Source organism: Mustela erminea, chromosome 4 (genome assembly GCF_009829155.1).
Source record: "Mustela erminea isolate mMusErm1 chromosome 4, mMusErm1.Pri, whole genome shotgun sequence".
Lineage (NCBI taxonomy): Eukaryota > Metazoa > Chordata > Mammalia > Carnivora > Mustelidae > Mustela > Mustela erminea.
In genome coordinates this window covers 127,474,104-127,500,562 of record NC_045617.1, presented here as the reverse complement: position 1 = coordinate 127,500,562, position 26,459 = coordinate 127,474,104, and the positions used below count along the sequence as shown (strand labels likewise).

The 26,459-nt window shown below is 45.1% G+C and overlaps 1 protein-coding gene across 1 annotated transcript in view; it reads left to right on the top strand.

Moving 5' to 3' along the window:
* Nucleotides 1-26,459, top strand: part of TUBB2A (tubulin beta 2A class IIa) — a 54,942-nt gene that overhangs the window by 22,221 nt on the left and 6,262 nt on the right. The window contains exons 2-3 of the mRNA XM_032340978.1: nucleotides 17,147-17,255; nucleotides 17,602-17,712. Of these exons, the coding sequence (XP_032196869.1) occupies nucleotides 17,147-17,255; nucleotides 17,602-17,712 (220 nt within the window). The remainder of the gene's footprint in view (nucleotides 1-17,146; nucleotides 17,256-17,601; nucleotides 17,713-26,459) is intronic.

Genomic DNA, 26,459 nt, shown 5'->3' with positions numbered 1-26,459 from the left:
CTCATTGTTTATGGCACAAGGGTTGGTCTGGAATCAATTTACTTCCCATACACTCCTTTTAATGAGGCTTTTTTTTGGGGGGGGGGTTATTATGTGGTTAAAAAAGAAAAAAATAAATAAAAACCAAAGAGTACTCTGGTTCTGAGGGAGGTTTTCCTTGCTCTTAAAAATAGTTGGGCAGGGGCGCCTGGGTGGCTCAGTGGGTTAAGCCTCTGCCTTCGGCTCGAGCCCTGGGCTCGAGCCCTGGTCTCAGGGTCCTCGGATCGAGCCCCGCATTGGGCTCTCTGCTCAGCAGGAAGCCTGCTTCCCCCCTCTCTCTCTGCCTGCCTCTCTGCCTACTTGTGATCTCTCTCTCTCTCTCTCTCTGTAAAATAAATAAATAAAATATTTTTTAAAAAATAGTTGGGCAAAAATAAGTAGTGCCTTTTCTGCCTCTGAAAGCATGTGATGTCACGAAACATTGCCATAGGCTTCATGAGGGAAGCCAACATAAGGGGAAGGCCAAGAGCGTGCTGAGAGTACGAGTCTAGAAAACATCTGGATCTGTGGTAAAGACAGTGAGATGGAATAACCAACCCTGGACCTGTGCTAGCTCTGAACTAGCTGTTCTCAAACCTGTCAGCCTCAGGGCCCCCTGACATTCCTCATAACTACCAAAGATCCCAACAAGTTTTTGTGAATGCAGGTTATCGCCGTCAATATTTACCATATTATTAATCAAAATTGAGAACATTTAAAAAGGTGTAATGATTATGAATTTAAATAGATGATTAATTTATGGTCACATAGAAAACCCATTACATTTTACCATTAACAAACATTTTTTATGAAAAACAGTGTTTTATAAAACAAAAAAAAAACAACTTAGGGATCTGAGTGACATTGTTTTACATTTTTGCGAATCCTTTTTTTTTTTTTAATATTTTATTTACTTATTTTGATGGGCAGAGATCACAAGCAGGCAGAGATACAGGCAGTCAGAGAGGGGGAAGCAGGCTTCCTGCTGAACAGGGAGCCCAATGCGGGGCTCAATCCCAGGCCCCTGAGATCATGACCCGAGCCGAAAGCAGAGGCTTTAACCCACTGAGCCACCCAGGCATCCCTTGTGAGTCTCTTTAATGTCTGGTTTTTCATAAGTCCCATGACAACTGGATTTTTGTAACTGCTTTTGCATTCAATCTGTTCTCATCTGTTGTTTCAGTTGAAGGACAAACAAACAAACAAATTTGGCCTCAGTCAGATCCATAGTGGAGAAAAGGAGGAGTATTTTTATTTGTGTTCAGATATTTGTGGGTATTCTTCTTTGGTAATCACCAAAAACTTAACAAGTTGTAATTCCTTAAAGGTTATTAATAATGCAGACTCCGAAATGATCTCCAAAAAAAAACCTATACTTTATTACAGGGCTCAGTACACTTTTTTCCATAAAGGGTCAGATAATAAGTATTTTCCCCTCTACAGGCCTTGACGTTTCTGTTACAACTGTTCAAGTAGCTCGTGTAGCCTAAGGGCAGCTACAATGATACATAAACACATGAGTGTCGTTGTATTTCAATAAAACTTTTACAGAACCTTTTTTGAAATAAGCTTTTCGTAAATAACTCATGACTTCTGGTTTATGACAATTAAAACCCGTTGGTCTATCCTGCACTGGGAATGGACAGTTTTGATCATGCAGAGGTCCCTGAAAGTGTTTCAGGGACCTCCAGGGGTCACTAGACCACACTTTGAGAACCACTCCTATAATATTTTTGTTATATGGGATAACACATTTCTTCTTGTGAAAGGCATTTTCAGTTGTATCTTCCATTCCCCCTAGACAAAAACATCCTAGCCGATGAAGTCCTAGGTAGTTTCACAAGCCAGAAATCTGCATACTGGTTTCTATTTTGGATTTGAGAAATGGCACATCATACCCAGCCACGTTCCCTCCCACCAGTTTGATGTGTAGCAGTAGAGTAGAAATTGCATTGTATGTCAGGACTGAGAGGTCCTGAGGCAGCCCCTGGGAGCCTTGTGGGGCCCCAGAATATTGCAAGAGAGTCTCAGAAAATTTCATGTTTTCACAGGAGGAACAGAAGTAGCCAGAGTCCTCATTATCTAGACAGGCGGTATGTGAGTCAGGGTTCTCCAGGGAAACAGAACCAATAGGATATGTACATAAAGACATTTGTTTTAAAAAAAAAAAAAAAAAAAAAGAAAGAAAGAAAGAAAGAAAAAAAGAGGCTCACAGGGCACCTGGGGTGACTCAGTCGGTTAAGCATCTGCCTTAGGTTCAGGTCATGATCCCGGGGTCCTGGGATAGAGCCCTGCTTTGGTCTCCCTGCTCAGCGGGGAGCCTGTTTCTCCCTCAGCCCCTCCCCCTGCTCATGCTCTCTCTCTTTCTCTCAGAAATACATAAAATCTTTTTTAAAAAATTGGCTCACAAGATTACAGTGACAGAAAAGTCCTGCGGTCCACCATCTGCAAGCTGGAGATTCAGGACAGCCGGGGGTGTAGTTCCAGTCTGAGTCCAAAGGCCTGAGGATCCAGAGAGCCCATGGTGCGAGTCGGCGTCTGAGAGCAGAAGGCAGACATCGCGGCCCCCACAGTCTGCTAGAGAACAAATCCTCCCAACCTCCATCTCTTTCGTCTCTTTGGGCCTCCAGTGGATGGAATACACCTGCCCACACCGGGAAGGGCAATCTGCTCTGCTCAGTCTCCCGACTCAAGCACTAATCTCATCCAGGCCCACCCTCCCAGAAATAACATTTAGCCCAATATCTGCCCTGCCCCCGCCACGGTCCAGTCAAGATGCCACATAAAATTAACCATCACAATGAGTCGAGACAGGATAGGTCAGGGAGAACTCTGTAATGTGAGACTCCAAAGGCGGGTGACGCTGGATGGAGGGCAGAAGAGAGGTTGGGCAGGACGCCCCTCTCTGGCAAGCCCCACCCCCGCACCCCCACCCCGGACTGGCATCACCACCACCTCTACTGCTCAAAATCCTCGTCAGGGAGGACGCGGGAGGGGAAGAGCCCTGAGGTGACTGAGGTTCTCCCAACTGGACAAACACAGACCTACATGGGCTATGTTGAAGTTGTTGTTTCTCCCAAACAGCAGCGGCTCTTGAGTTAGAAATGAAGATGAATTTTAGGAAAACTTAAAAATTTTGTATACCTGTGTTCAAGTCCTAAAATTCCTATTTTCTTTCTTTTTAAAAAAGATTTTATTTATTTGTCAGAGAGAGATAGAGACAGAATAAGCAAGGGGAGCAGCAGGCAGAGGCGGAGGGAGAAGCAGGCTTCCCGAAGAGCAGGGAGCCCCATGCTGGACTCGATCCCAGAACCTTGGGATCACGACCCAAACCGAAGGCAGACGCTTAACCAACCGAGCCACCCAGGTGTCTCTAAAAGTTTGTATTTTCTAACAATGGACAATCAGATTTAAAAATTTGACCAACCTGATGAAAAATACCTCAACCCTTATTTATTTATTTATTTATAAATATTTTATTTATTTGAGCGAGTGAGAGAGCGTGAGCAGCGACGGGTAGGGAAAGGGTGGCCGAAGGAGAAGCAGACTCCCCACTGGGCAGGGAGCCTGATGAGGGGCTTAATCCCATGACCCTGAGATCATGACCTGAGCCCAAGGCAGCCACTTGACCCACTGAGCCACGCAGGTGCCCTGATTTTTATTTCTATTTCTTAATTATGGGTGAGGATGAGCATCACTCAGATGTTGGGGACATCATACCGGAATCCACCACAGTGCCTTTGAGTGCAGTTCAGCTCACATTTGCAGGTTCAGATCTGCAGATGAGCTCACCTGTGCCCACCTGGGGACCACGACATTAACCCTCACAATGACGAGCCTTACAGTCTGTCCAGCATCAAACAGACCACTCATGAGACATATTCCTCCATTTCAAGTTGACCTTCTACCCTCTCGTTGGTGATGCTATTTATCATGGAAGTTACATTTGGTTTTCCTATATGCACTGCCCTGCCTATGCCTTCGAATCAACTCTGGCTTCTGGAACCAAGGCCAGGGCACTAGGCTCCATGTGATTCAGGATTTTGTTACTTCCCGAATCTCTCTTCTCCTTCCCAATATCCTAATAAAAATAAACATGTCCTTTGAATCTACATTCCTCATGACAGAGGCAAGTAATTTTCCATGTTGTGCAATTTTCTTATATATTAAATAGTTTGTGTTTGCTTGCCTACAGGGGTCATGCCCATTTATAAATTGTTCTGATTAAAAACAAACAGTACACAGACTAAAGAAGGCTGCCTGAAATCCCACTGCTCTAACAGAAGCAGTTAGTTTCATTTCTTTAATATTAGCTTTCATCATTGCTTAACTCCACAGATATTTTAAATGCGTATCATGCTATGTCATTAACTAAGCATTTCTCCTATAATGGTCTATTATATTGAGTCTACGAATGTGATAAAACATAAAAACAATCGTATTGTGGATTTGCACAATCCCTGACTAATGTGAAATTTAAATATTGTCACATCTCCTAATTCTACTTTCTTCGCTCATTCATTTGTTCATTTACTTACTCATTTACTCAACACATATTTATGGAGCTGGCAATAAGAATACAAATATAAGTAGGAGAGACACTGTTCCTGCCCTTAAGGATATTAAGTCCAGGAGGGGAGACAGATATCATCATGTGAGTGTCACACATTGACCCATTTGAGCCATGTGTTCGTGTTCTGTCCACATAAGCAACCAAATAGAAATGCCCTCCCCGCTTTTTTAATGATCTTGCTAATTAGGTACAAATGTGGCAGCTCTGTGTGTTTTGGTTGATGGAGTTATTTCCTCAGGGTTAGAAAAGCAGAACCACGACAGGGATCTGGAAGACTTGCTGTCCTCTTTTGTGGTTTAATCTCCAGACAGCACTCCCTTCTACTTCCTGCCACAGGATGGGTAGTCAGATAAAACGTTCTTCTGAATGAGGAAAACAATTAAACGTTGAAAATGTGAGAACAAGGAAACACAAGCTAAAAATAGAACTCACCAGCCTACTTTATGCAGCACATTTTTTTAAATGGTGGATTTAACCATAGCATTTTTACCTTATTCTATCCTTTCTGGACTATACCGTGTTTATAAAGGGGAAGTCAGCAAAACATTAACTAACTGCACCACTTAGTATTTTAAAAAGTCTCTTCTATGTTTCAGGTCTGGAATTAATCATTAACCCTTTTTTTAAAAAGTGTTTAAACAATAACACTTAAAACCTACAAGATGGGGGCACCTGGATGGCTCAGTCAGTTAAGTATCTGTCTTTGGCTCAAGTCATGATCCCAGGGTTTGGGGATGGAGCCCAGGATCAGGCTCCCGGCTTCACGGGGAGTTTGCGTCTCCCTCTCCCTCTGCCTGCTGCTCCCCCTGTTTGTGCACGCGCTCTCTCTCTCCATCAAATAAATAAATAAAATATTTTTTAAAAATTTACAGGATGAAAGAATAGCTCAGTAAATTCTTGAATACCCTTCTTCTAATTTCAACAGTTATTCATGTTTTATCTATTGTGTAACATTTGCTTGTGTGCGTGTGTACATTATTTTGCTGAATTATTTGAAAGTAGATTATAGAAATCTTAACATTTCACTCCTAAAAGTTTCAGTATACACCTGCTAAGGACAAAGACATTCTCTTATATAAGCATAATGCTATTACCACTCCCAGGAAACATCATTAATTCAAGAGGATCGCCTAATATTCAGCTGCCAGCTGCAGAGTCCTGGGATTGTGAACTGGCTCCGCCCATCTTCCTGCTGGAACTGGCTGCCAGCCCCACCCGCCTGGGCACTGAGCCTTGTCCCTGCCCTGTCCACTGCCTGTTCAAAACTAGAAGTCTGACTTGTGGCACAGTCCGTGCTCAGAGATGGTACCAACCACCTTCATCCATCAGCTCAGACCCCTGGATGCTAATGCCTTCCCACATCCCTAAAAATTGAGCCCACATTTCCTATCTCTGCGGGCTTGCCCTGCTGCTAGGCTGATGCCTCTTGACCTTGACCTGTGGCCATGCTATAGCTGTTCATTGATATTTCAAATGACAAGGGAAGGTGTAACCATATGTAATAGGGCTGGGCATAGACATTTCCAACTTATTCCTTGAGCACAACACTACTGAAACAAAATGGTTTTTAGCAGTACCACCCATGAGCTTAAATTTCATTATTCTTTCTATCATAAGAGAGCTGCTTATAAAAGCCAAGTGCATTTCAGCTTTTTAGTAAAGGGAATGCTTTGAATTGATGAAGATCAAATTCTTGATGGTGCTGAAGGAGTGAACTGCTTCAACTCTCCTTCCCCTTTCTTGTTTAATCTCCCAGCCTAAGCCTGTCTCTTGCAGCAGGCCAAGGAGAGCAAATTCTTCCGGTCCCAAGGGCCATCTGCAATGACCATCACAGACGGAAGATAATAAGCAAAGACTCCATGTCAGGGTGAATGGGTCAGGTGACACAGACATTTGCCAGCCCTGGCCCTTGTCCTGGTCACTGGCTGGTCCACAAAACTGTAAGGACGCTCCAGAGCCCTTTGCCCAAAGCGGAAGAGATGCTGGCATTTCTCAAGGGCACAGGCTCATTTGAATAAGGGGTACTCACTACTCTTGCCCACTAATAAAGGGAACTTGCTACAAGGACAAAAAGCCCAAGAGAAAAGGAAAAAGCAGGGGAGTGAATAAAAACAGAAACAGGCTCCTTGCTCTGACAGGCAAGTTTCTTAATGCATCTGGTCCTTCAGCGAGTAGAAATATCTCATTGGAAGCAGAATCCCACAGGCAAGCGTTTGGGCTTTCTGTTTTCGCCACATTAACACCCCAACAAAGGGCTGTGGCATTGCTGATGCAGGAAATGAGGGGAAGAGTAGATGGATTCCCCCCCCCCTTCCCTTTCATGCAGGCAGTCCTGGAGGCTGTGTGCTGGTTACCTAGGAAACTATGTATGTGAAACTCCAGAAAATGTGCTGTCAGGCGGCACGAGAGGGAAGTGCTGAGTTTTTTGCTGGCATTGCATGATGCCAGGCCATTTTCTTAACCCCTCCGAACCAGTGTCTTCATGCACCAGGAGGAGATTATCTCTACCTCGTGCGTGTGTGCGTGTGCATGCGTGTGTAAAGCATCTTAGTTGATTGTAGAGTACAGAAGGAGCTCAGTGTGGATCTCCCTTCTTTTCCCTTCATCTCTCAACCATGTTGCACGGAATAGGCACCACTGAATAAATGGCACAGAGATCTAATACAGAAACATTTTGGTAAGAAATGAGATGTTCTTTCAATTTTTGTAACTGAAATGATATTTAACACGTAATAAGAATGTTATTATGTGGCATTAGATGATCAGTCTCTTGCAAATGGAAAAAATCACTTGAAATGCAAATACTGGGGCACCTGGGTGGCTCAGTGCGTTAAAGCCTCTGCCTTTGGCTCAGGTCATGATCCCAGTGTCCTGGGATCAAGCCCCACATCAGGCTCTCTGCTCAGCAGGGAGCCTGCTTCCCCTCCCCCTCCACCCCTGCGCCTCCCTCTCTACATACTTATGATCTCTGTTTGTCAAATAAATAAATAAAATCTTTTAAAAAATGCAAATACTACTAGCTTATCCCCTCCATAAATCTGAAATGTTTACAATGTCTTCGATGCTCTTTGAATCAGCACAGCCACACAGTAGGCTTTGAAGAGCCCATCAATAGCATTCCCTTGTTGTCTGCTTGGATTCAGACCGAGTGAGGGCTGGCTGCGGGAGTCGGACATATTGACGGGGAAACAGCAGCATTATTTCTGATAAAGACCATCTTACTGGGGCGCCTGGGCGACTGTGGCTCGGTCGGTTAAGTGTCTGCCTTTGGCTCAGGTCATGATCTCCAGGTCCTGGGATTGAGCTCCTTGGTGGGCCCCCAGCTCAGCAGGGGGGTCTGCTTCTCCCTCTCCCTCTGTCTCTCCCCCTGCTTGTGCTCTTTCTTTCTCTGTCTCTGTCTCTCACTCTCTCAAATGAATAAATAAAATCTTGAAAAAACAAAACAAAACCGTATTACTGACTGTGTGACAACAATGGGGCTTTTGAGGCCGCTCCTCGGAGAGACTTCACATTCCCACCCCAGGCAGTGCCCATAACTGGGGCCGCTCCCCGCCTTGGCACCCCGGCCAGGGCTGGGTCTCCCTGCCAAGCCTGGGCCTGGCACAGGCACCCCATACCACACTCCCCCGGTAAGCAGACCGCCACCCAAGCCATGCAGCGGAACAAGAGGTTGCTGACCACGTGTGCGTTAAGAACTTCAAAGGACTTAAAAGTAGAAGTTTCCAGGTGAATTAGGGAAGTGAATTCCCCCTTCAGGACTCTGGGGCTCCTGGCGGCTGGGCCCCTGATGCGGCCTCAGCAGAGCTCTGCTCTTTGAGCTGCCCTCAGCTAGCCAACTGCCTCACCCACAGGCGTGGTCCCTTCCCTGGGGACCTGCTGCATATACAAGGCCTGGTGAGGGGAGGGTGTGAAGGTTTAGCCCCCTTGCCTCAAACTGGGACGTCCCTGAAGAGTCATCTGAGCTCCAGAGCCTCCCCGGACTCCACACCTCAGCTTCTCTTTTCGCCTAATCCGGCTCCCTTCGTTCTCCAATATGCTCCTTGTGCAAATCTCTCCGAGTCTGTTTCCCAAGAGACCAACGGGAGACAAGGAATTTTCAAGTAACTGGACCATGCATTCAGATCGTCAGGAGGTGGTAGACTCCACCATTCAGAGTTATATCTGGAAACTCACATTCTTCTGTCATTTTCTTCATATATTTGTATGATCATCCCCCCCCCCCCCCCCGCCCTTTTTTCCCTCTTCAGCTGCTTCTCTGCGGAGCTGTTACTCATCTGATCTTGGACCTCTGGCTAATCCTCTAATTTTTTAATCAAATTCTCTCCTAGTTTCTATCCCGTGCCCTTCTTTCTGATACTTTTTAGATTTGCTTGGCTTTATCTTCCAGTATCTCAACTGGGTTTTCAATCACACTCTTGATACTTCTTAAATTCTAAGATTATTTCTCAATTCTTTAATTTCATTTTCTACGTATTCTGTTATTTCATGGGTACACTATCATCTCTTCTCGGGCGAGATTCATAAGATTTTTTTTTTTTAAAGATTTTATTTATTTATTTGACAGAGAGAGATCACAAGTAGATGGAGAGGCAGGCAGAGAGAGAGAGAGAGAGAGAGAGAGAGAGGAGGAAGCAGGCTCCCTGCTGAGCAGAGAGCCCAATGTGGGACTCGATCCCAGGACCCTGAGACCATGACCTGAGCCGAAGGCAGCGGCTTTAACCCACTGAGCCACCCAGGCGCCCGATTATAAGATTTTTAAAGGACATTCCCTTTTCCTTTCATAATTTTCTCCATGTTTCTTTCTTTGTTCTTAATCTTGGCTTACTTGTTTGAGCCTCTGTCTTCCAGGTACCCGGTCATCTTCAGTTGTGTGCTCATTTTTAAGAGAGAGACACTAAGAGGCTATTTGGGATCTGTAGGCCCCCTCACGGAGCCTTTTGAGCATGGGGTTCCTTGGGTGAATTAAGAGCAGTCTGTCTGGTTATATGGTCTGGGAACTATCAGCAACAGCATACAAGACTGAATGAGAGCTGACTATTTGCTCTGTGATGGTGAAATTTTGTGTGTCGACTTGGTTAAGCTATGTAACCCAGCTATCCAGTCACAGACTAGTCTAGATGCTGCTGGGAGGGTATTTCGTCATGACTCACACTGCAATCTGTTTACTTAACATTTTAAAAGATTACCTTTCATAGGGATAAGCCTCATCCAAATGGTCAAAGGCCTTGAGAGCAAAGACTGAGGTTTCCCACAGATGAATCCATTCAAGACCATAACCTAGAAAACCTGCTCAAGTTTCCAGCACATCAGCCTGCTCTACAGAGTTCAGGCTTTATTGGTTCTGTTTCTAGAGAAACCGACGAATACACAATCTTGCAATGTGATTTTGCTACTCTGTCAATCAAGAGGTGGAGTCAGTTTCTCTGACTCTTGAATCTGGGTTGGGCTACATGATTTACTTTACTTTCACCAACAGGACATTAGCAAGTATGATACAAGGAAGAGCAGCAAAAGAACTTGTGGATTGGGGCTCGCCCACTCCTGCCACTGGAGACCATTTTGCCACCATATAAACAAGCGTATTTAGCCTGATGAGGCAAGGCACATGGCTTTTCCAGCTGGCATCAAGCCAACTGCCAGACATGACATAAGCCCCTCGCTAGACCAACAAGCCTGCCAACCAACTGACACGTGAGTGAAGCTACCCCAGAACATCAAGTCCCAGATGAACTGGCCCGTCACAAAACCACTCAGCTGACCTCAAATCTATAATTAATAATAAATACTTTGTCTCAATCCACAAAGTATTGGGGTGGGTTTTTGTGCAGCAAAAGATAGCCTACATAATCACTACTATGACATCTTTGTTCTTGAAATGATCATATAGCCCAGATTATCCCCACCCATATCCTGCTTCTTCTGCCTGACCACCAGTCTTCTGCTTGATGAGTAGAAGGCTGGAAGTTTCAGCATTCGTAATGTAAATATTCACTTCATCCGCTGAACAAAGTGCGGCCAGGCCAACTATGAAGTTTTAGAGGACACAAAGTGTCCACACAGAAGACTGCCCTCACTTCTGACAAGTGCAAGTTCAAGGAGCCCCCAAAACCATCCTCAATTTTAACAGTCAGAAGGAGTCACAGAACTCACTGAAAGTTGTTATGTTCATGGTTTCTTATGGGGAGAGTATATAGATTAAAATCAGCCAAGAAAGAAGGCACTTGGGGAAGAGTCCCAAAGGATCTGAATGTCGAGATTCCAGTCATCCCTTCCCTGCGGTGTCAGGGACAATGCTCATTCCTAGCATCTGTGTATGACAACATACACCAAGGATTTCCAACCAAGGAAGTTCGCCTGAGCCTCTGGTGTCCAGAATTTTGGGGAGGACTTTTATCTCCTGCCACCAGGGACACATACTGCTCACGTGGCCAACTGTTAGTCTCCAGCCCATCCTGGAGGTTGAGCAGATACCTTCAGTCTCTAGTTCCTGGAGATCTGAACTAGTACCAAAGCCCCTATCATAAAGCACATTGACAGACTGTCTGATGGCCAAAACCCTCAAGCAAATAAAGAGGGTCCTATTAGACATTCCAAGGACCAAAAAATCACCTCCCAGGAGCCAAGAGAGAAGGCCAGACCCCTCTTCAGATAAGATTGAGTCTTCACTATACAGACCACCCCCTGGCCTTTAGCTAAGACTCTATTATAGCAAAACCATCACCTTTGTCTGGGCATCCGTGATTAATACAGTATTTACTAGACAAAGCAATGGCAAACAACTAATTCACCCTATAAAACCATGACATAGATATTCACATTTTGTACTAGGTTGATTACTCTTTGTCCTCTCTTGATGTGTTGCTGTTTGTACCTTATAATAACCTCGTACAGAACTATTTAGCAGAAATATTGGTTTATGGTGAGTTAAATCCAGCTGTTCCCCAAAATAGTGATTTTATTAATCCCAATGAGGCTTTAACTCAATTTCTCAATATATTTGGTTATGAGTATCAGTATTACTGGAAGACCTGTTTACATTAGATGGTTGAATCTCATCAACAGGACCAGTGGTACGTCAAATCCCAGCGTGGCAAGCCAGAAATATGCCACACTACCAGAGCCCCACTGAGTCATTAGGAATTAGTCCAGTCCATTGTGCTATCTCATGGTGTCTCCCTGAGTTGCACCGCTCTCATTTTGTAGGTTTCCATTTAACCTTGTCAAGCTTCCAAAGGCAAGAGTAGTCCATCAGTGTATGGGACCACCTTTCAATGCATCGAGTATAATTGAGCTAAAAGACAATACCATCTCTTGCTCAGAGTGTCTCTCAAGGCACCAATATAATATTGCATTTCCTTCATTGTATAGAACTCCACATTTACCAGTTTAATTTTACCAGGCGTTTCCACCTCTTTTGGGAAAATATGTTGGGTTTGGCTAATGTGCTGGTCTAGATTGCCATTAGGAATACGAGTCCAGCAAGTACCTCCCCTCAATCCACTCTCATTCCAATACAGGTACATAGGGTTACATACGTATAGGAATAGTGGACTTTCTTCACCCCTAGGCAATATAGCTGCATTCACTGTTAATCTCAATTTCTCAATTTTGCAAGATGAGATAAATGTACCACCTGCTCCATCAGGCCCTTAGTAATTCTGACAGAAGGTTTAAAGGTATAGTGACAGTCTTTTGTTTAGGGATCATCCTTGCCACTGGCACCTGTGGTTGTGGCTCTGCTCCCAGGGCCACTATATCAGGTAGGAAAAAATAAAGTGGAGGTTCCATGGGGAAGAATTATAGAGTAGTAACACAGCACAGACTCATGAGGGCATGTAAGCCTGCCCTTCATGCCTTAATCATCGTCTGTTCTAATCATCTTCAAACTATCAGGATCAAAGTATATTCAAAGTTGATCAAAGTTGAGGAAATGTGCCTTGATGGTTCAAATTGGTACAAAATCTTCTAGTCCAGTGCTTTTCTGGTATTTGGAACATTCACCTCAACCACCAGGTATCCACAACCCAATCCAGAGCAAGTGTCTATTACAGCAGGAACCTGGCTGTAGTCCCCAGGGGCTGCTCACATCAGTCCGATTTGATAGCTATGTGTGTGGCCTTCCCCTTGGAGGCTGCCTCAGAACCACCTACAGCCTCTTTCTTTCTTATGGACAGACTGTATACTTGGCATTTTGTGCCTTATAGGGTAGAGGAGAAATGTGTCTAAATTTGCCCATCTCTGCATTGGTATAGGGCCTACGAATGTATTATTCCATGGTCATCTCAAGGATTGCTACTTGCCAACTCCGGCCACTTCCAATACCAGGAGGAGGTCCTTCTCATGGGCAATGACGTGTCCTACTTTGATGTACCCCCTCAAATTCTCATAGTGATTTTCATATGGCTGTGCCCCATATGGTATTCCTTTAATAGGTCAGCTTTCCATAGTCCATCTGTCTGATCCCATGGCCCAGCTATTGGCCACCATCATGAATCAGAACACAAACACAGAGGCAAATAGCATACATTCCATCCCACTAAGCTGAATTGTTTTTACGCTCTTTGATAAGAGTGGCAGCTTTCCAAACAGGATGCTTGGAAATGCTCACTTTGGAATTGCTATCCATAAATCAAGCAGCTCTTTCTTGATCAATAGAGAGTTGCTTATATGACTACACCTAAGTGGCTTTAGTGTCCAGCAGCACGTCAGATGGTTCCAAAGTCAGTTCTAAAGGAGAAGGAGCTCTCTGCTCATGAGTACCTCTCCTTGGATTCCCTTGGTACCATTTCCTATGCAAACGTTCTTTTTATTATATGGAAATTTTCTGAGCACTCCCCTCCCCATTACAGTAATTTTTGACACTACCCAGGACATTATTTCAAAATTTCAAGCATTTCAAGATTATTTTATGTTCTTCAGTCATAGGAAAAATTTCAATCAATGTCAAATAGCAAGTTATCATTGTCTTTTAAATGAGAATGTTCTGGAATTTTCAAACAGCAATCCCAGGGGTCATTGCTCAGTGGCACTCCCAGGCTTTCGCCATGAGCCTCAGTCTGTACCCCACACATCACCCCTTTGCCTTTCCCCCCATTATCTTTCAAGTCTTGCCTATCTGTGGCTTCACTAGAACTATTTCTTTTGGTGGTAGTCCTGTGATAACTCAGATTCCAGTCTTGGCTCCGCCTGAAGATACACCCAACATCTACCTTTCATTTTGGTTATTGGCAATAATAACAACCAAGGGATTAATATTTGCTTGTTTCTTGTTACTTTGATTTCCTTATACACCCAGTGAGCCCACTTCTCAGGAGTTGCAGCCGTCATTTCTAAATTCTTTTGACAACTTAAAAAAATTTTTTTATTGTTTATTTGTTTGTCTGAAAGAGAGAGAGTGCCATGGGGGGCAGGAGTGGGGAAGAGCAGAGGACAAGGAGCAAGCAGACTCTGTGCTGAGCACAGAGACCAACGTGGGACTGGATCCCATAACCCTGAGATCATGATTGGAGCTGAAATCAAGAGTCAGATCCTTAGCCAACTGAGCCACCCAGGCGCCTCTCTTTTGCCAACTTTTGCCTCTAATATCTAGGCAGCACAGCTCTCCTGTATTCTAGGGACCCCTGTGTCCACCTGAATAACCCCCACCCATTCTTCCTTCTCTTCTTGAACCATGTTTCATGAGTCAGGCTAGCGAGTCCCACTTCTGACACAAACTGAGAAACATTTGGGCCAACTGTGAAGTCAGAAGGAACAGTCCCCAAGAATATCTTTACTTCTGACACCAGCCGCAAGGTCAGGGATCTCCAAGATCACCCTTAGGTTTGATAGTTCACTAGAAGGACTCACAGAACTTACTGAAAGCTCTTATCTTCACAGTTACAGATTTTTTTTTTATAGGTAACGTGTATCAAAGCTACAGATTAAATTAACCAAGGGAAAGGTACAAAAGCCAGAGTCCAGAGGAGGACTATACACAGAGTTTCTGTTGTCACTCCATGGAGTCAGGACATGTTACTTTTACCGCTATGATGTGTGACAATGTGCATGGAGTATCGCCAACCAGGGAAGCTCATTTGAACTACAGGGTTCAGAGTTTCTGTTGTGCCTCATGTGCATGTTTGTGGATCTCCCAGTGCACACATTCAAACTTCATCATCCCTCTTCATTTGCAGTCTCCCCTGGTCCTAAAGGTGCGTACAGCAGGCATGACCTGTCCGCAGGAAGACTCGGAAGAGGGACTTACACATTCACTAGAAGTGGGCTCAGAGAAGTTTGGGCAGGAAATTCAGACATCCTAGGATATGGGACATGGTCAAAAAGAGGGGTGCAAGCTCTGGGTGCATATGATGTCTTGGTTAGACAAATGCCTCCCAGCGGGAGGGGCATTCAAAAAGAAAGAGAGAAGAATGCCTATAGTTGGAATAGATTCTGTTATTGAGGATCTAGTATCTATTACTGAGCTAATCGTATGAGCCCATATAAGATCTTCAGCTGGACTGCCTGCTTTTATCCCCACAGCTGTATTCTCCCCTCTGATTTCAGTTTTGCAGGCACTAGCTGATCCAAAAGGCTTACAAAAGCATGTTACATCTACAAGCCTGAAGGTGGAATCCCAGCCCCAGAGAAGCTTTACCTTTGTTCCTTGCCAGGTTACTAGGAAGCCTTAGAAAAAGAGGCTAGGGGGTTAGAGGACTCTCAGAGGGCTTGACTGGTACAGCAGATCACATGTGGGCAATCTTTGTGCCTGGAGCTGTGATTATGTGAGCCATTCAGAAAGTCTAGCAGAATATCTCCATTTTCTATGTTCTGCCTCAGGACATGACCAGAACTATGGACAATGTTACCAAAGACCCAACACCATCACAGAGAACTATGGAGAACCCCAGTGAAATAGACCTTAACAGGCGTCTGGCATTGGCCATGATTCTGGCTTCCCAAAGGAGCAGAAGTAACCACTGTGCATGAGTTCCCATAAATGTCTATGCCACCACCAGAAATATCTACTGCACATCAGGAAATCCATCAAATTGCCACTGTCCTTTTCATTTCTTCCATTAAGTATGCTTCAAGACCAACATCTCAGAACCTGCTCGAATAACTCCCTTCAAACTCCGAATTGTGGTTTACTCCCTAATTTAACCCTCAGTCATTATTCTTCTTAGTATATTCCCAAGTATACTTCTTATGACACCCCTGATTTTGAAGACTTCTAACACCTACCTGTCAGTATAGGGACATGCCCAGCCGATGATAACAGCTAGTCCTTCAGAGCCAACAGTGGGAGTCAGCCCACTCCTGATAACTAATTGAACCAACACCAACCTCACAAGACCATTATTCCATCCCCCACAGCATTTAATAGCATATGGTAGCTCTGAAACAACAGAGGCAATGACCAGCTGTTCACAATTGCCCATTTCTTACCCTCTGCTTTGCTTCACCCAAATGTAGGCAGGTTTTCCCCCACCCACAGCCCATAAATTTTGGCTTGCACCAAGTTTAAACAAGCATACCGGTGAACTTGTTGTCCCCTTAACAGTTCAGTTTGAGAATCTGCTGACTATGGAGAAAAAATATTCTGGCTGGGCAACCTGATTATGCACCTACAGCCCCACGTCTCTTTCCCTTCTTATCCACACAATCCCGGCCAGTCCTGACCATTTCTGCCTGTAAAGGTCTGTTCTGATTGATGTCTGATGCTTGCAGATTTCTCAGATCAGAACAGTAGATATTTCCCTAATATGAGCACCATCGACATGATGAGACATCATGTGTCTCATGACACAAGCTTCGGAGTCTGGCTTCCTGTCTGAGAGGCGGCAGGTGACGTCCCAGCGCTGGGACTGCCGACCACAGTGGGTGAGGCAGGAGCCAGCCTGGTGCAAGGGTGTGGGCGGGCCCCTGGACAAGGACGTGGTCTCTTTCACAACCGCCATATTGCCCACCCCGACCTCCCCGCCCCCTTTCCTGCTACTAATTCACAATGAAGCCTGTGCCTCACCGTGCCCAGCTCTACCCACTGTCCCCGGTCTGGATCCCAGACTGCTCCAACCTGTCCTTCCCCACCCACCCCTGCCCGTGGGTAGGGGCGGCAGACTTTGTGGATGTCAGTGGTCTAAAACCGCTCTGCCTGGAGGGCTGGGTGGGGTTTGCACCAGGAGACCTGGATCCCTGGAGGCAGTCGAGGGGCGGGGTCCAAGTGGTCCTGGGTCCTCCCAGGACCCACCCATCAGCTGGGATGTTGTGACATTCACCCTGCCTGGGGCTGCTGGCCTCCCCAGCATCCATGGCTTTTGGAGGAGGGCAGCTGCTGTGCCCACCCTCCGCGCCCTTCCCAGCTTTTCAGTCTGTCGCCATCCTATGGCCAGTGCTCTGCGGATTTCCAAGCCCCTCTGCAGCAGCCCCTGGAGGAATGGGGGGTGCAGCTCTAGGACTCCTTCACTGGCTGACCACAGTGGCCGCTGTTCCAAGGACATGAGAGGGAGAGAAGGGCCATCCCTACTGAGGTTTAGGATGTCAGCCCATCATGTGATTTTTTTTTTTCTTTCTCCCCAGTTTTGGGAGGTGATCAGTGATGAGCATGGGATCGACCCCACTGGCAGTTACCATGGAGACAGTGACTTGCAGCTGGAGAGAATCAACGTGTACTACAATGAAGCTGCTGGTGATTATTTGAATGTTTTTTGCCCAGTCAAGCTTGCTTTGCATACTGTGGCAGACAGAATGGATGAGGAACAGATAAATGACAAAGAGATGCTTCTTGCATTCGTTTTAAATGTCAACTGCTAAAAACGACACGTTAGATAGTTCCTCACGACTCCTGCATGTTGGCCATGACTAAGCATGCCGTTATCCCCTCTTCTGAGGCAGAAAAGCACCTCTGTTTGCTCACTTTTGTGTCAGATGCTAGAATTTTCTCTAATGATTCTGCTGTGAAAAGCGCATAGGGCACAGCCTTGTCTGTGATGCCTTTGAGGCTGCACATCTAAGTCTACCTCTGTTCCCCACAGGTAACAAGTACGTCCCCCGGGCCATCCTAGTGGACCTAGAGCCAGGCACCATGGACTCCGTCAGGTCTGGGCCATTCGGCCAGATCTTTAGGCCGGACAACTTTGTCTTCGATATGTAGTCATGATCAGTGGCAGCTGGCTCAGTGAGTCTCCCTTCTTAGCACTGTGCAAATTACCGCTCTTAGGGTTGAATGCCAAGGTGGAGACTGTGTGTCCACAGGGAACCCTGGGTCCTGGCCTGATTCCACCGAATCCTGGGGCAGCCCCTTCTCTGGGCAGCTCAAGGAACAGTGTCAGCCTACAGAGGGCCCATATCCCCCACCACCACCACTGCAGAGGAGCCTGTGACCCATGAAGAATACAGAGCAGTGGCTAACCTTGCTGCAGGGGTTGATGGGCTTCTGGTGATGTCAGAGGACCAGGGCCCGCAGGTAACCATGTCAGGAAGCCAAAGGCCAAAGGCACAGGTTATGACCAGAGTGGGGCCAGCGGCTTGGAGCCCATCTTCTCTTTGGATCATAATGTGCCTTTGCCCTCGCCCATTTATTTTATCTACTTTAGGTCTGTTAAACACTGAATGCAGACCTGCGCAAATGAGTCATGGACACAGTGCCTTTAGCCATCCCCTAAAGGGGCCAAAGCTCCCCCAGGTGAGACGTCCCTCCCTACAATCTAAACACTAATAAGAGGAACAGGCAGGGTGAGAGGGTTCTCAGCAGCTCCCCAACAGAACGAGGACAGCCTCACATGAGTCATCAGCAGGACAAGGCTGCCCAGAAGCTGATGAGGTCAGGGCTGCATTCATAGCTCGCAATCAAGACCATCGAACTAGTTCTGAACTCAATATCCTGTTTCATGGGGCTGTGGGTTGGGAGTCCAGGAAGGGACTGGAAATTTTAACTGGTGAAGCAACACCTCAGGAGTATGGAAATTATAGGCATCTGCAGAGGATACTGAAGACAGACATTTTTAACCAAGGAACCAAACGGGGACCAATGGCTGAAGGGTATGTGTCAATAGATATGAAGGAACTTTCTAAGTAATGCCTTTATAACAGATGTTGTCAGTACTTGCCCATGTTCCTGGGACTCCCTATTCCCTTCTTCCTAGACTCCCTGCTGTGTGTCCTACCCATCATGCCCCCTTTGGAAGGAGGACTACCGAAGGGCAGACAAGGGGCTAAATAGCTTAGCTTCCCCGGCTTTTGGTGGGACCACTCTGGGTGATGGTCATCCTCGTCCCTTACAGGGAGCTCTATGCCCACCCCAGCACCTGCTTGCAAATGCAATCTAGGGACTTTCCCTTCCTGGCTCAATTCCTACTACCCTCCACCTGCTTCTTGGGGTAAAGTTCACTCAAACCCTTGTCTCAGGTTGGCTTCTGGGGGACTGACCTGAGACACTCACCAAAAAGGAGATGCTATCGTTTTTTATTGCTATGTACCAAGTTACCACAAACTCAGTGGCTTAAAGTGTCACAGTTGTCTTACAGTTTCTGTGGTCATGAGTCGCGGGTCTCCTGCTCGTGTCCTCAACTGACCACCCTGAGCTGCTCCATCTGGAGCCCAGGGCCTTCTTCCATGGCCCTCGGGTGGTTGGCAGAATCCAGTTCCCCGTGGTCGTAGGTCTGAGTTTCCTGTTTGCTTGCTGGCCCGTGATCAGAGGCCATTCTCTGCTCCGCAAGACTGCCTGCTGTTCCCTGCACATGGCCCACTCCACAACAGGCTAGCTGCTCCTTCAAGGCCAGCAGGAGAGTGTCTCTACTGCTTTGAAATTCTGATGTCCTCTTCTGTCACCAGCCAGAAAGAAATTCTCTGCTGTAAAAGCACTCATCGGATTCTAGGAAGCCCACCCCCATAATCTCCCTATTTTAAGGCTAACGCACTTGGAATCTTAGTTATATCTGCAAAATCCCTTCACCGGGGTACCTAGATGAGTGTTAGAACAACTGGGAAAATTATGTGCACACCAGGACTGGGTGGCTCCCAGGGCTGTGTTAGAATTCTGCATACCACGAATGGGCCGTTTGGGGGAATTGAAAACACGTGGTCTTTGAAATGGGTTCCAACATCTGAACCTATGTTCACAGACTGAGTGATGTTTCTATTTACTAGTTGTATGGCCTTGGGCAAGTATTCAATCTCTCCAAGCCTTAGCTTCTTTTTCCAAACAAATGGTTCTAATAGTATCTACTTCAGAGGGTCAATGTAAGGGTTAAATGAAGTAACAACTGGAAAGTACTCGTCACACAACAGTACAACAGTGGATGTTGTAATGTGTCCCCTTAACGAAGGTGTTCAAGGATAGACTGTATGACTTCTTGTTCGGAATTCTGCAGGAGAGGGGGAACCAAGATAGATAGATTTTGGAATATTTTTTAACTTTAGTATATGTGATTTTCAAGTCCCTTTTGACCAGGTCTCTTTGGAAATCTATGGATCTACGTGAATATTCTTGGAAGAATTAATATACTCTACAAAATAAGGCCTTAATTGACTAGTATTAAATCATTTCTTTGGTACAGAATTTCAGAAGGGGATGGAGCCCATGTGCTCAAATTTGGGAAAGAGTAGCAAGAAGTGGAGAAAGAATCAAAAGAGAAACCTAATCCCTCTTACAATTTGCTTTAGAACTAGTTCCAATTCGGTAAGTTAAATTTGCAACTGCAGGCGGCTACCGTGGAAATTTCTATCTTGGGCTCAGAGTAGCAACATGAGATTTTTTGCGGCAGCCCTGCAGGTCGAGAGCCCATTCTAACTTTCTTCTCACATGCACTTCCCTGTTTCCCTGTCTGGCTTTCCCATCACTTCCTTTCGGCTCCAGCTACAGACTGGACTGCAGGTTCTGGTCCCAGCATTATGCCGTCAGACTTGACAGTTCATTTGTTGACTTATCTCCCGGTCTTGCCGGGCCCTTCCCCTCTCTTACTGTTCCTGTATTCAGCCTGTGGGGGGCTCTCCCACTGTGGGGACTCCACCGCGGCCCATTTTTCAGCTTCCTTGCTCTGATATCAGTATTGGTATCTCAATGGGATCCAGATGCCTCATTAATTGCAAAACTATCCAACCTTAGAAGCCATCTGTGAGGGGCACCTGGGTGTCTCAGTGGGTTAAGCCTCTGCCTTCAGCTGAGGTCATGATCTCGGGCTCCTGGGATCGAGCCCCGCATCAGGCTCTCTGCTCAGCAGGGAACCTGCTTCCTCCTCTCTCTCTCTCTGCCTGCCTCTCTGTCGACTTGTGATCTCTGTCTGTCAAATAAATAAATAAATAAATAAAATCTTAACAACAACAAAAAAGAAGTCATCTGTGAATCAGTACAGTATTCCCTGAGTTAACAAAAATTTGACTTTGAAACACCCAATACATAGGAATTTCTGGTTACACATTACTTCTCATCCTACAACTCACCAGAAGGGCTTACCTTCCCCTCTTCCCCCACACCCCCCACAACCAAGCTACCCTTGGCCAGTGCGCCCCCTGCCAACCAGTGAGGGGAAATGACTGGTCAAGGATCACACATTGTTATTTTCACCAAGGTCGTTGTGCACCAACATGTCCCTTCCTCCCTCCCCTCCTTCCTTTCTTTCTCTTTCTTTCTTTCCCTTCCTTCCTTCCATCTTTTTAGTTTGCTTGCTTTTCTTGCTTCTCTTGCTTTTCTTTTTTCCTCCCTCTCTCCCTCCCTTTCACTCTTTCTAAGATTTTACTTATATATTTGAGAAACAGCAAAAGCAAGAGAGATCACAGAAGGAGAGGAAGAAGCAGAGTCACCACTGAGCAAGGATTTGGACACAGGGCTCAATCCAAGGACCTTGAGGTCATGATCTGCGCTAAAGGCAGGCGTTTAACCAACTGAGCTACCTAGACGCCCTTCCTCCCTTTCCTCTATCAATGTTCACAACTCTGTTAGATCTCTCTCAGAGGATGCCTTTTCGACATATTTTTCCTCCATGTTCTTTAATCTCCTTCTTTCTTCTAGCTATCAAAAAAACCCCTAATTATTTCTTTGTAAATAATCAGTTATTTACAGAAGATAATCTATTTTGTAAAACGTTTACACTAATTATAATTTATGTTATGATATAGAAGTTAAATTGCATTTGATTAATTGATATGCTATGTTTGATAGACATGTCTTTGAACATTTACTAATTTTACTACTGCAGTTTTCTTTTCATATTCACATTTTGGAGTTTTATCTCCCCCCACACTCATCTCAAACATTTTCTCAGGTCTTGAAAACTAGTAAGTGCAATGCTTATAGGGGTAAAATAGTAAAATGGGTAAAATCGGCCTTGCTGGGGAGATTAAAAGAGTGGAAATAAATATTCCTTGTAATTATGAAAAACCAAAGAATATTGGCAGCATGTTATCCAGAAATTTGGTACAGTCAAATACTAAATTTAACAAACCTAATCTACCACATATTTGAAATGCAGGCTATTACTATTTTTGTGCTACATGACAACTAGACATAAAGAATACTGATTACAAGAACATACAATGGGGAAAAGACAGTCTCTTCAATAAACGGTGTTGGGAAAACCATAACAGAGTAAAACTGGACCACTGTTTAATAGCACACACAAAAATAAACTCAAAATGGATTAAAGACTTACATGTGAGACTGAAACCGGAAAGGGAGCAAAGGCAGCAATTTCTCTGATATCAGCTGCAAAAATATTTTCTAGAAATGTTTCCTGAGGCAAGAGAAAAAAAAGCAAAAATAAACCATTGGGACTACATCAAATTAAAAAGCTTCTGCACAGTGAAGGAAATAGCAAAACCAAAAGACAACCTACTGAAAGGGAGAAGATATTTGCAGATATCTGATAAAGGGTTAATATTTGTAACATATAAAGAACTTATAAAACTCAACACCCAAAAAAATCCAATTAGAATATGGACGGAGGACTTGAATAGACATTTTGCCAAAGAAGACATCCAAATGGCCAGAAGACACATGAAAAGATGCTCAACATGACTCATCCTCAGATAAATGCAAATCAAAACCATAATGACCTATCCCCTCACACCTGTCAGGATGGCAAAAAGCAACAAGACAAGAAACAACAAATGTTGGCAAAGATGTGGAGAAAAAGGAACCCTCATGCATTGCTGGTGAGAATGTAAATTGGTGCAGCCACTGTGGAAAACAGTAGGAAGGATCCTCAAAAAATTCAAAATAGAATTATGATACGACCCAATAACTCCACTACTAGGTATTTATCCAAAGAAAATGAAAACACTGGTCTTCCCTGTTTATTACAGAATTACTTACAACAGCCAAGATACAGAAGCAATCTGAGGGTTCATAGAAGAATGCATAAGGAAGATGTGGCATGTGAGCGTGCGCGTGCACGAGCATGTGCGCGCGCGCACACACACACACACAGAGGCTTCCAGTAAAAATAAAATAAAGCAAAACTGATTACAAATAAATGACCGTATTTCTGTACAGACAAATTAAGCACTTCTGGCACTTAGTTGGGAAAAAAAGAGGGCAGCAGGAATGAGAAACAATTTCAGGGTTTCTCTGAAGAGTCCCAGCTATATAATGTAGCAGATCCCAGCAGGCTGTAGTTTTCCACAATTTAGATGAGCTTGATCCAATAAACACTTGGCAAAAATGTACCTCAGTAGTATTTTACAGCTAAAAAATAGGCACTTCATACATTGAGTGCATTTCCCCCCACCCTGGGTATTTAATGAGTGGTGGTGGTTGCTCTTAGTGCCAAGCCCGTTCTCGAGCAAGCTGGGCAGACCATGCTGGTGGTGGGCAGAGAAGGGGTGGCTCCTACATTATGGGCTAAAACACTGGCAGTCTGGGGCGGGGCACTGAGAATGCACGGGACAAGTTCCTGTGCAACAGGAACTTGCAGCAACTCCTGCCACTCCCCACCGGCCACCATTGGAAGCCTCTCCCCAGCACACTTGGGGCAGAAGGCAGAATTATTAGGCTCTGCACTACCTAATGGCTTTCTCACCACCAGGAGGAAAATGCTGACGTCAACCTTTCCGTAACCGCCACTCGCCTTGACAGTGAAAGAGAGCATCACTTGAGCCCTGGAGCTTCCAAGAAAATGACTCACACCTTTTGTGCACCTCGCTTGGCCTCAAGGGAGTCAGTGTGGTTGGCCTCACCCAGATTCTTTGCAACTCAGATCTGAGGGTGAAAAAAACCTATATTCAGAAAATAGGTGGCAAGGAAGCCAGAAAGTTGGAAAGTGATGGGAATTGGGCTCTCTTGGGTTCCACGCCTCCTCCAGGAGCTGGTCCAGTCCCGTGGGGGTGCTCAGGTCCGACTTTCTGGCAGAGTGTGGCGACATCCACCGACCTGCAGACCCTTGGGACTGGGAGGGGGAGAGAGAGCATCCAAACAGAGTCTCAGCTCACTGCCTGCTCAGTTCTTCTACGTGTTTTTTTCTACAGTAGTGCTTTTCCTTGCTAAATTAATCTCAGGGATGAAGGGTCGGGATTATAATATGAAGGTGTGTACACCATATGATGAGGTGTAAAGGAGGGAGTATCACAGAGAAAGAGACATTGGAGTTGAGACCGGATTTGTGGAGAGGAGCTCCCCCAGAAGGAAGGAAGGAAGGAAGGAAGGAAGGAAGGAAGGGAGGAAGGAAGGAAATAATACTACTAATTTCAATAGCTAAGATTAATGAAACACTTACTACAGAGCAGGTGGTATTCTAAGTGTTTTCACGTATCTATTCATCCGGTCCTTGTAGCAACTCTAGGACGTAGGTGCTATTATTATTACCATTTTACAGATGAAGCAATTGAGACATAAGTAACTTCCTCTCATTCACACAGCTAGTAAGAGTCAGAATCAGGATTTGCACCCACTCCATCCACGGCCTGTGCTCTTAACTCCATCCAGGGAATGTGGGAGTGGGCTGAATGGGGGGGACATTCATTCTGGTCATGTGAACAGCCTTGGCTGTATGAAGCATTTGTTTAGAGAATATGGTACATTCCAAATGCTCTAGATTATAGGAAAAATGATAGCAGTTGGGACAAGTTTACACATGTTTGAAAATTTAATGGCATAAGAAAATGCAGTATTTCTTCATTTTTTAATGTCCAAGGCAAACGTAATTGAAATGATGGTAAAAAAGAACAAACAAAAACATCCAAATGACCAGGAAAAGGAAGAAGAAAAGAAGGTAATGCATCAAACATAAACAGTGAAAAAAAGTACATACAGGGAAGAGTAGAAAGACATATTTATGCTCTTTGGTATTTTCTAAAGTTTCTGATTTCATAGTCAGAAAATATATATATATAAAATAAATTTTATTACCATAATAAAATATGTGTGTATATATAATGTGTGTGTATAATACACACACACACACACACACACACACACATAATTTGTTGTTTTCAATTTTGAAAGGCCCAGATTGACAATTCTGGTAAAAATAACACATACTGGGACATGAAACATTCCAGAAGGGGGCTGAAAAACATTACCATATATTACTCCAAATTATTATTCTCTGGTGCAAAAATTTACAAACTATAACTTAGTGGAATTGATATTTTCAAAGTAAGTGAAATTGGAGTTCAGACTGTACTTTAAGCAGTCTTTTTAAAAAGAAAGCATTTTAATGCTTTAAATAAAATTCCTTCATCTTCATGAAGAGATGCTTTTATTAAAAGCTTGAAAATGTTTGCTCACAGTCGAAGGAGCAGGCAGGACTGTTCTAAAAGAACTTCACAGGAAAGAAAAATTGAGGTGCCTTGCCCGCTGGACCCTCTCTGAGGGCACAAATAGGTTGGGAGACTGTTCCAGAATAATTCAAGCAACTTGATTGCTGGAATGGTTCCTGGGTTTTCATCATTCTACCTACTGATACTTTCAAAATGTCAGGATCCCAGTGAAATTTCTTTGAACCTGATTGCACATGTCCCATTAGAAAGGGCATCCCAGAGAGCACTTTCGCTAGAATCCTCTCACAGATGGCAGGAGATGAAGGGCAGACAGAGCGAAAGGGAAGATCCTGAGTCTGTCTATAAAATGCAGGCAAGGCCCAGCCTTCTACCGGGAATTCACTCCTTTCCTTTATGGTCTGAATTTTGTCATCATCACCCCAAAGTGCCTTCTGGGAAGGGAGGGCTCACACACGTGATGTCAGTGACATCAGGTCCAAAGCAGGAAATGACATGTGGCTGGAGGATGTTGGGGCCCCTCCCCCTGCCACCCTGCCAGGATAGCTGCTCCTTTTTGGACAGGCGTGCGGGGGGTGTGTGTGTGGGGGTGGGGACCACCTTTCCCCAAAGCTTGCCAAAAGCCTATTCTAGGGGAGGGGAGGATCCGCCGGCCCCATTCCCTCCTATTCTCTCCCACCCCAGGTGCTGTGCCCCAGAGCATTGCTGTGTGACAGCGGGCTGGTGCTGGCAGAGCCCACATGGAGTGGAGTAGGAGCTCACAGCCGTCGGATGAGTCACTTTAGGCTGGGCAGGCATTATTTAAAATCTGCCTGTGTGCCTCTTTGATTATATTCCAACAGACAACAGGGTGGGTACTGGGGGAGGAGTGAGCAGATGAGAAAGCAGGTTGGTGCAGACTGGAAGGCAGGAGGAGGCAGCCATGGCAAGGACATCTGCTGCCTGTAAGCCCCGGGTGGGCCTCCTGTCCCCGGGCCTGCTGTAATCAATGCCATCATTGATTTATTGACTGCGTGTGTACCGAATGTCCAGTTCACAGACATGTCTCTCAGGCTCACTGCATAACAAAACCAGATTTCCATGTTTCAGATGTGCTAATAGAGCCTCAGAGAGGGTAAGTGACTTGCTTAAGGACCCAAATAGAACAAAGCAGAGTGGGCACCATCCATGAAGGGGATCT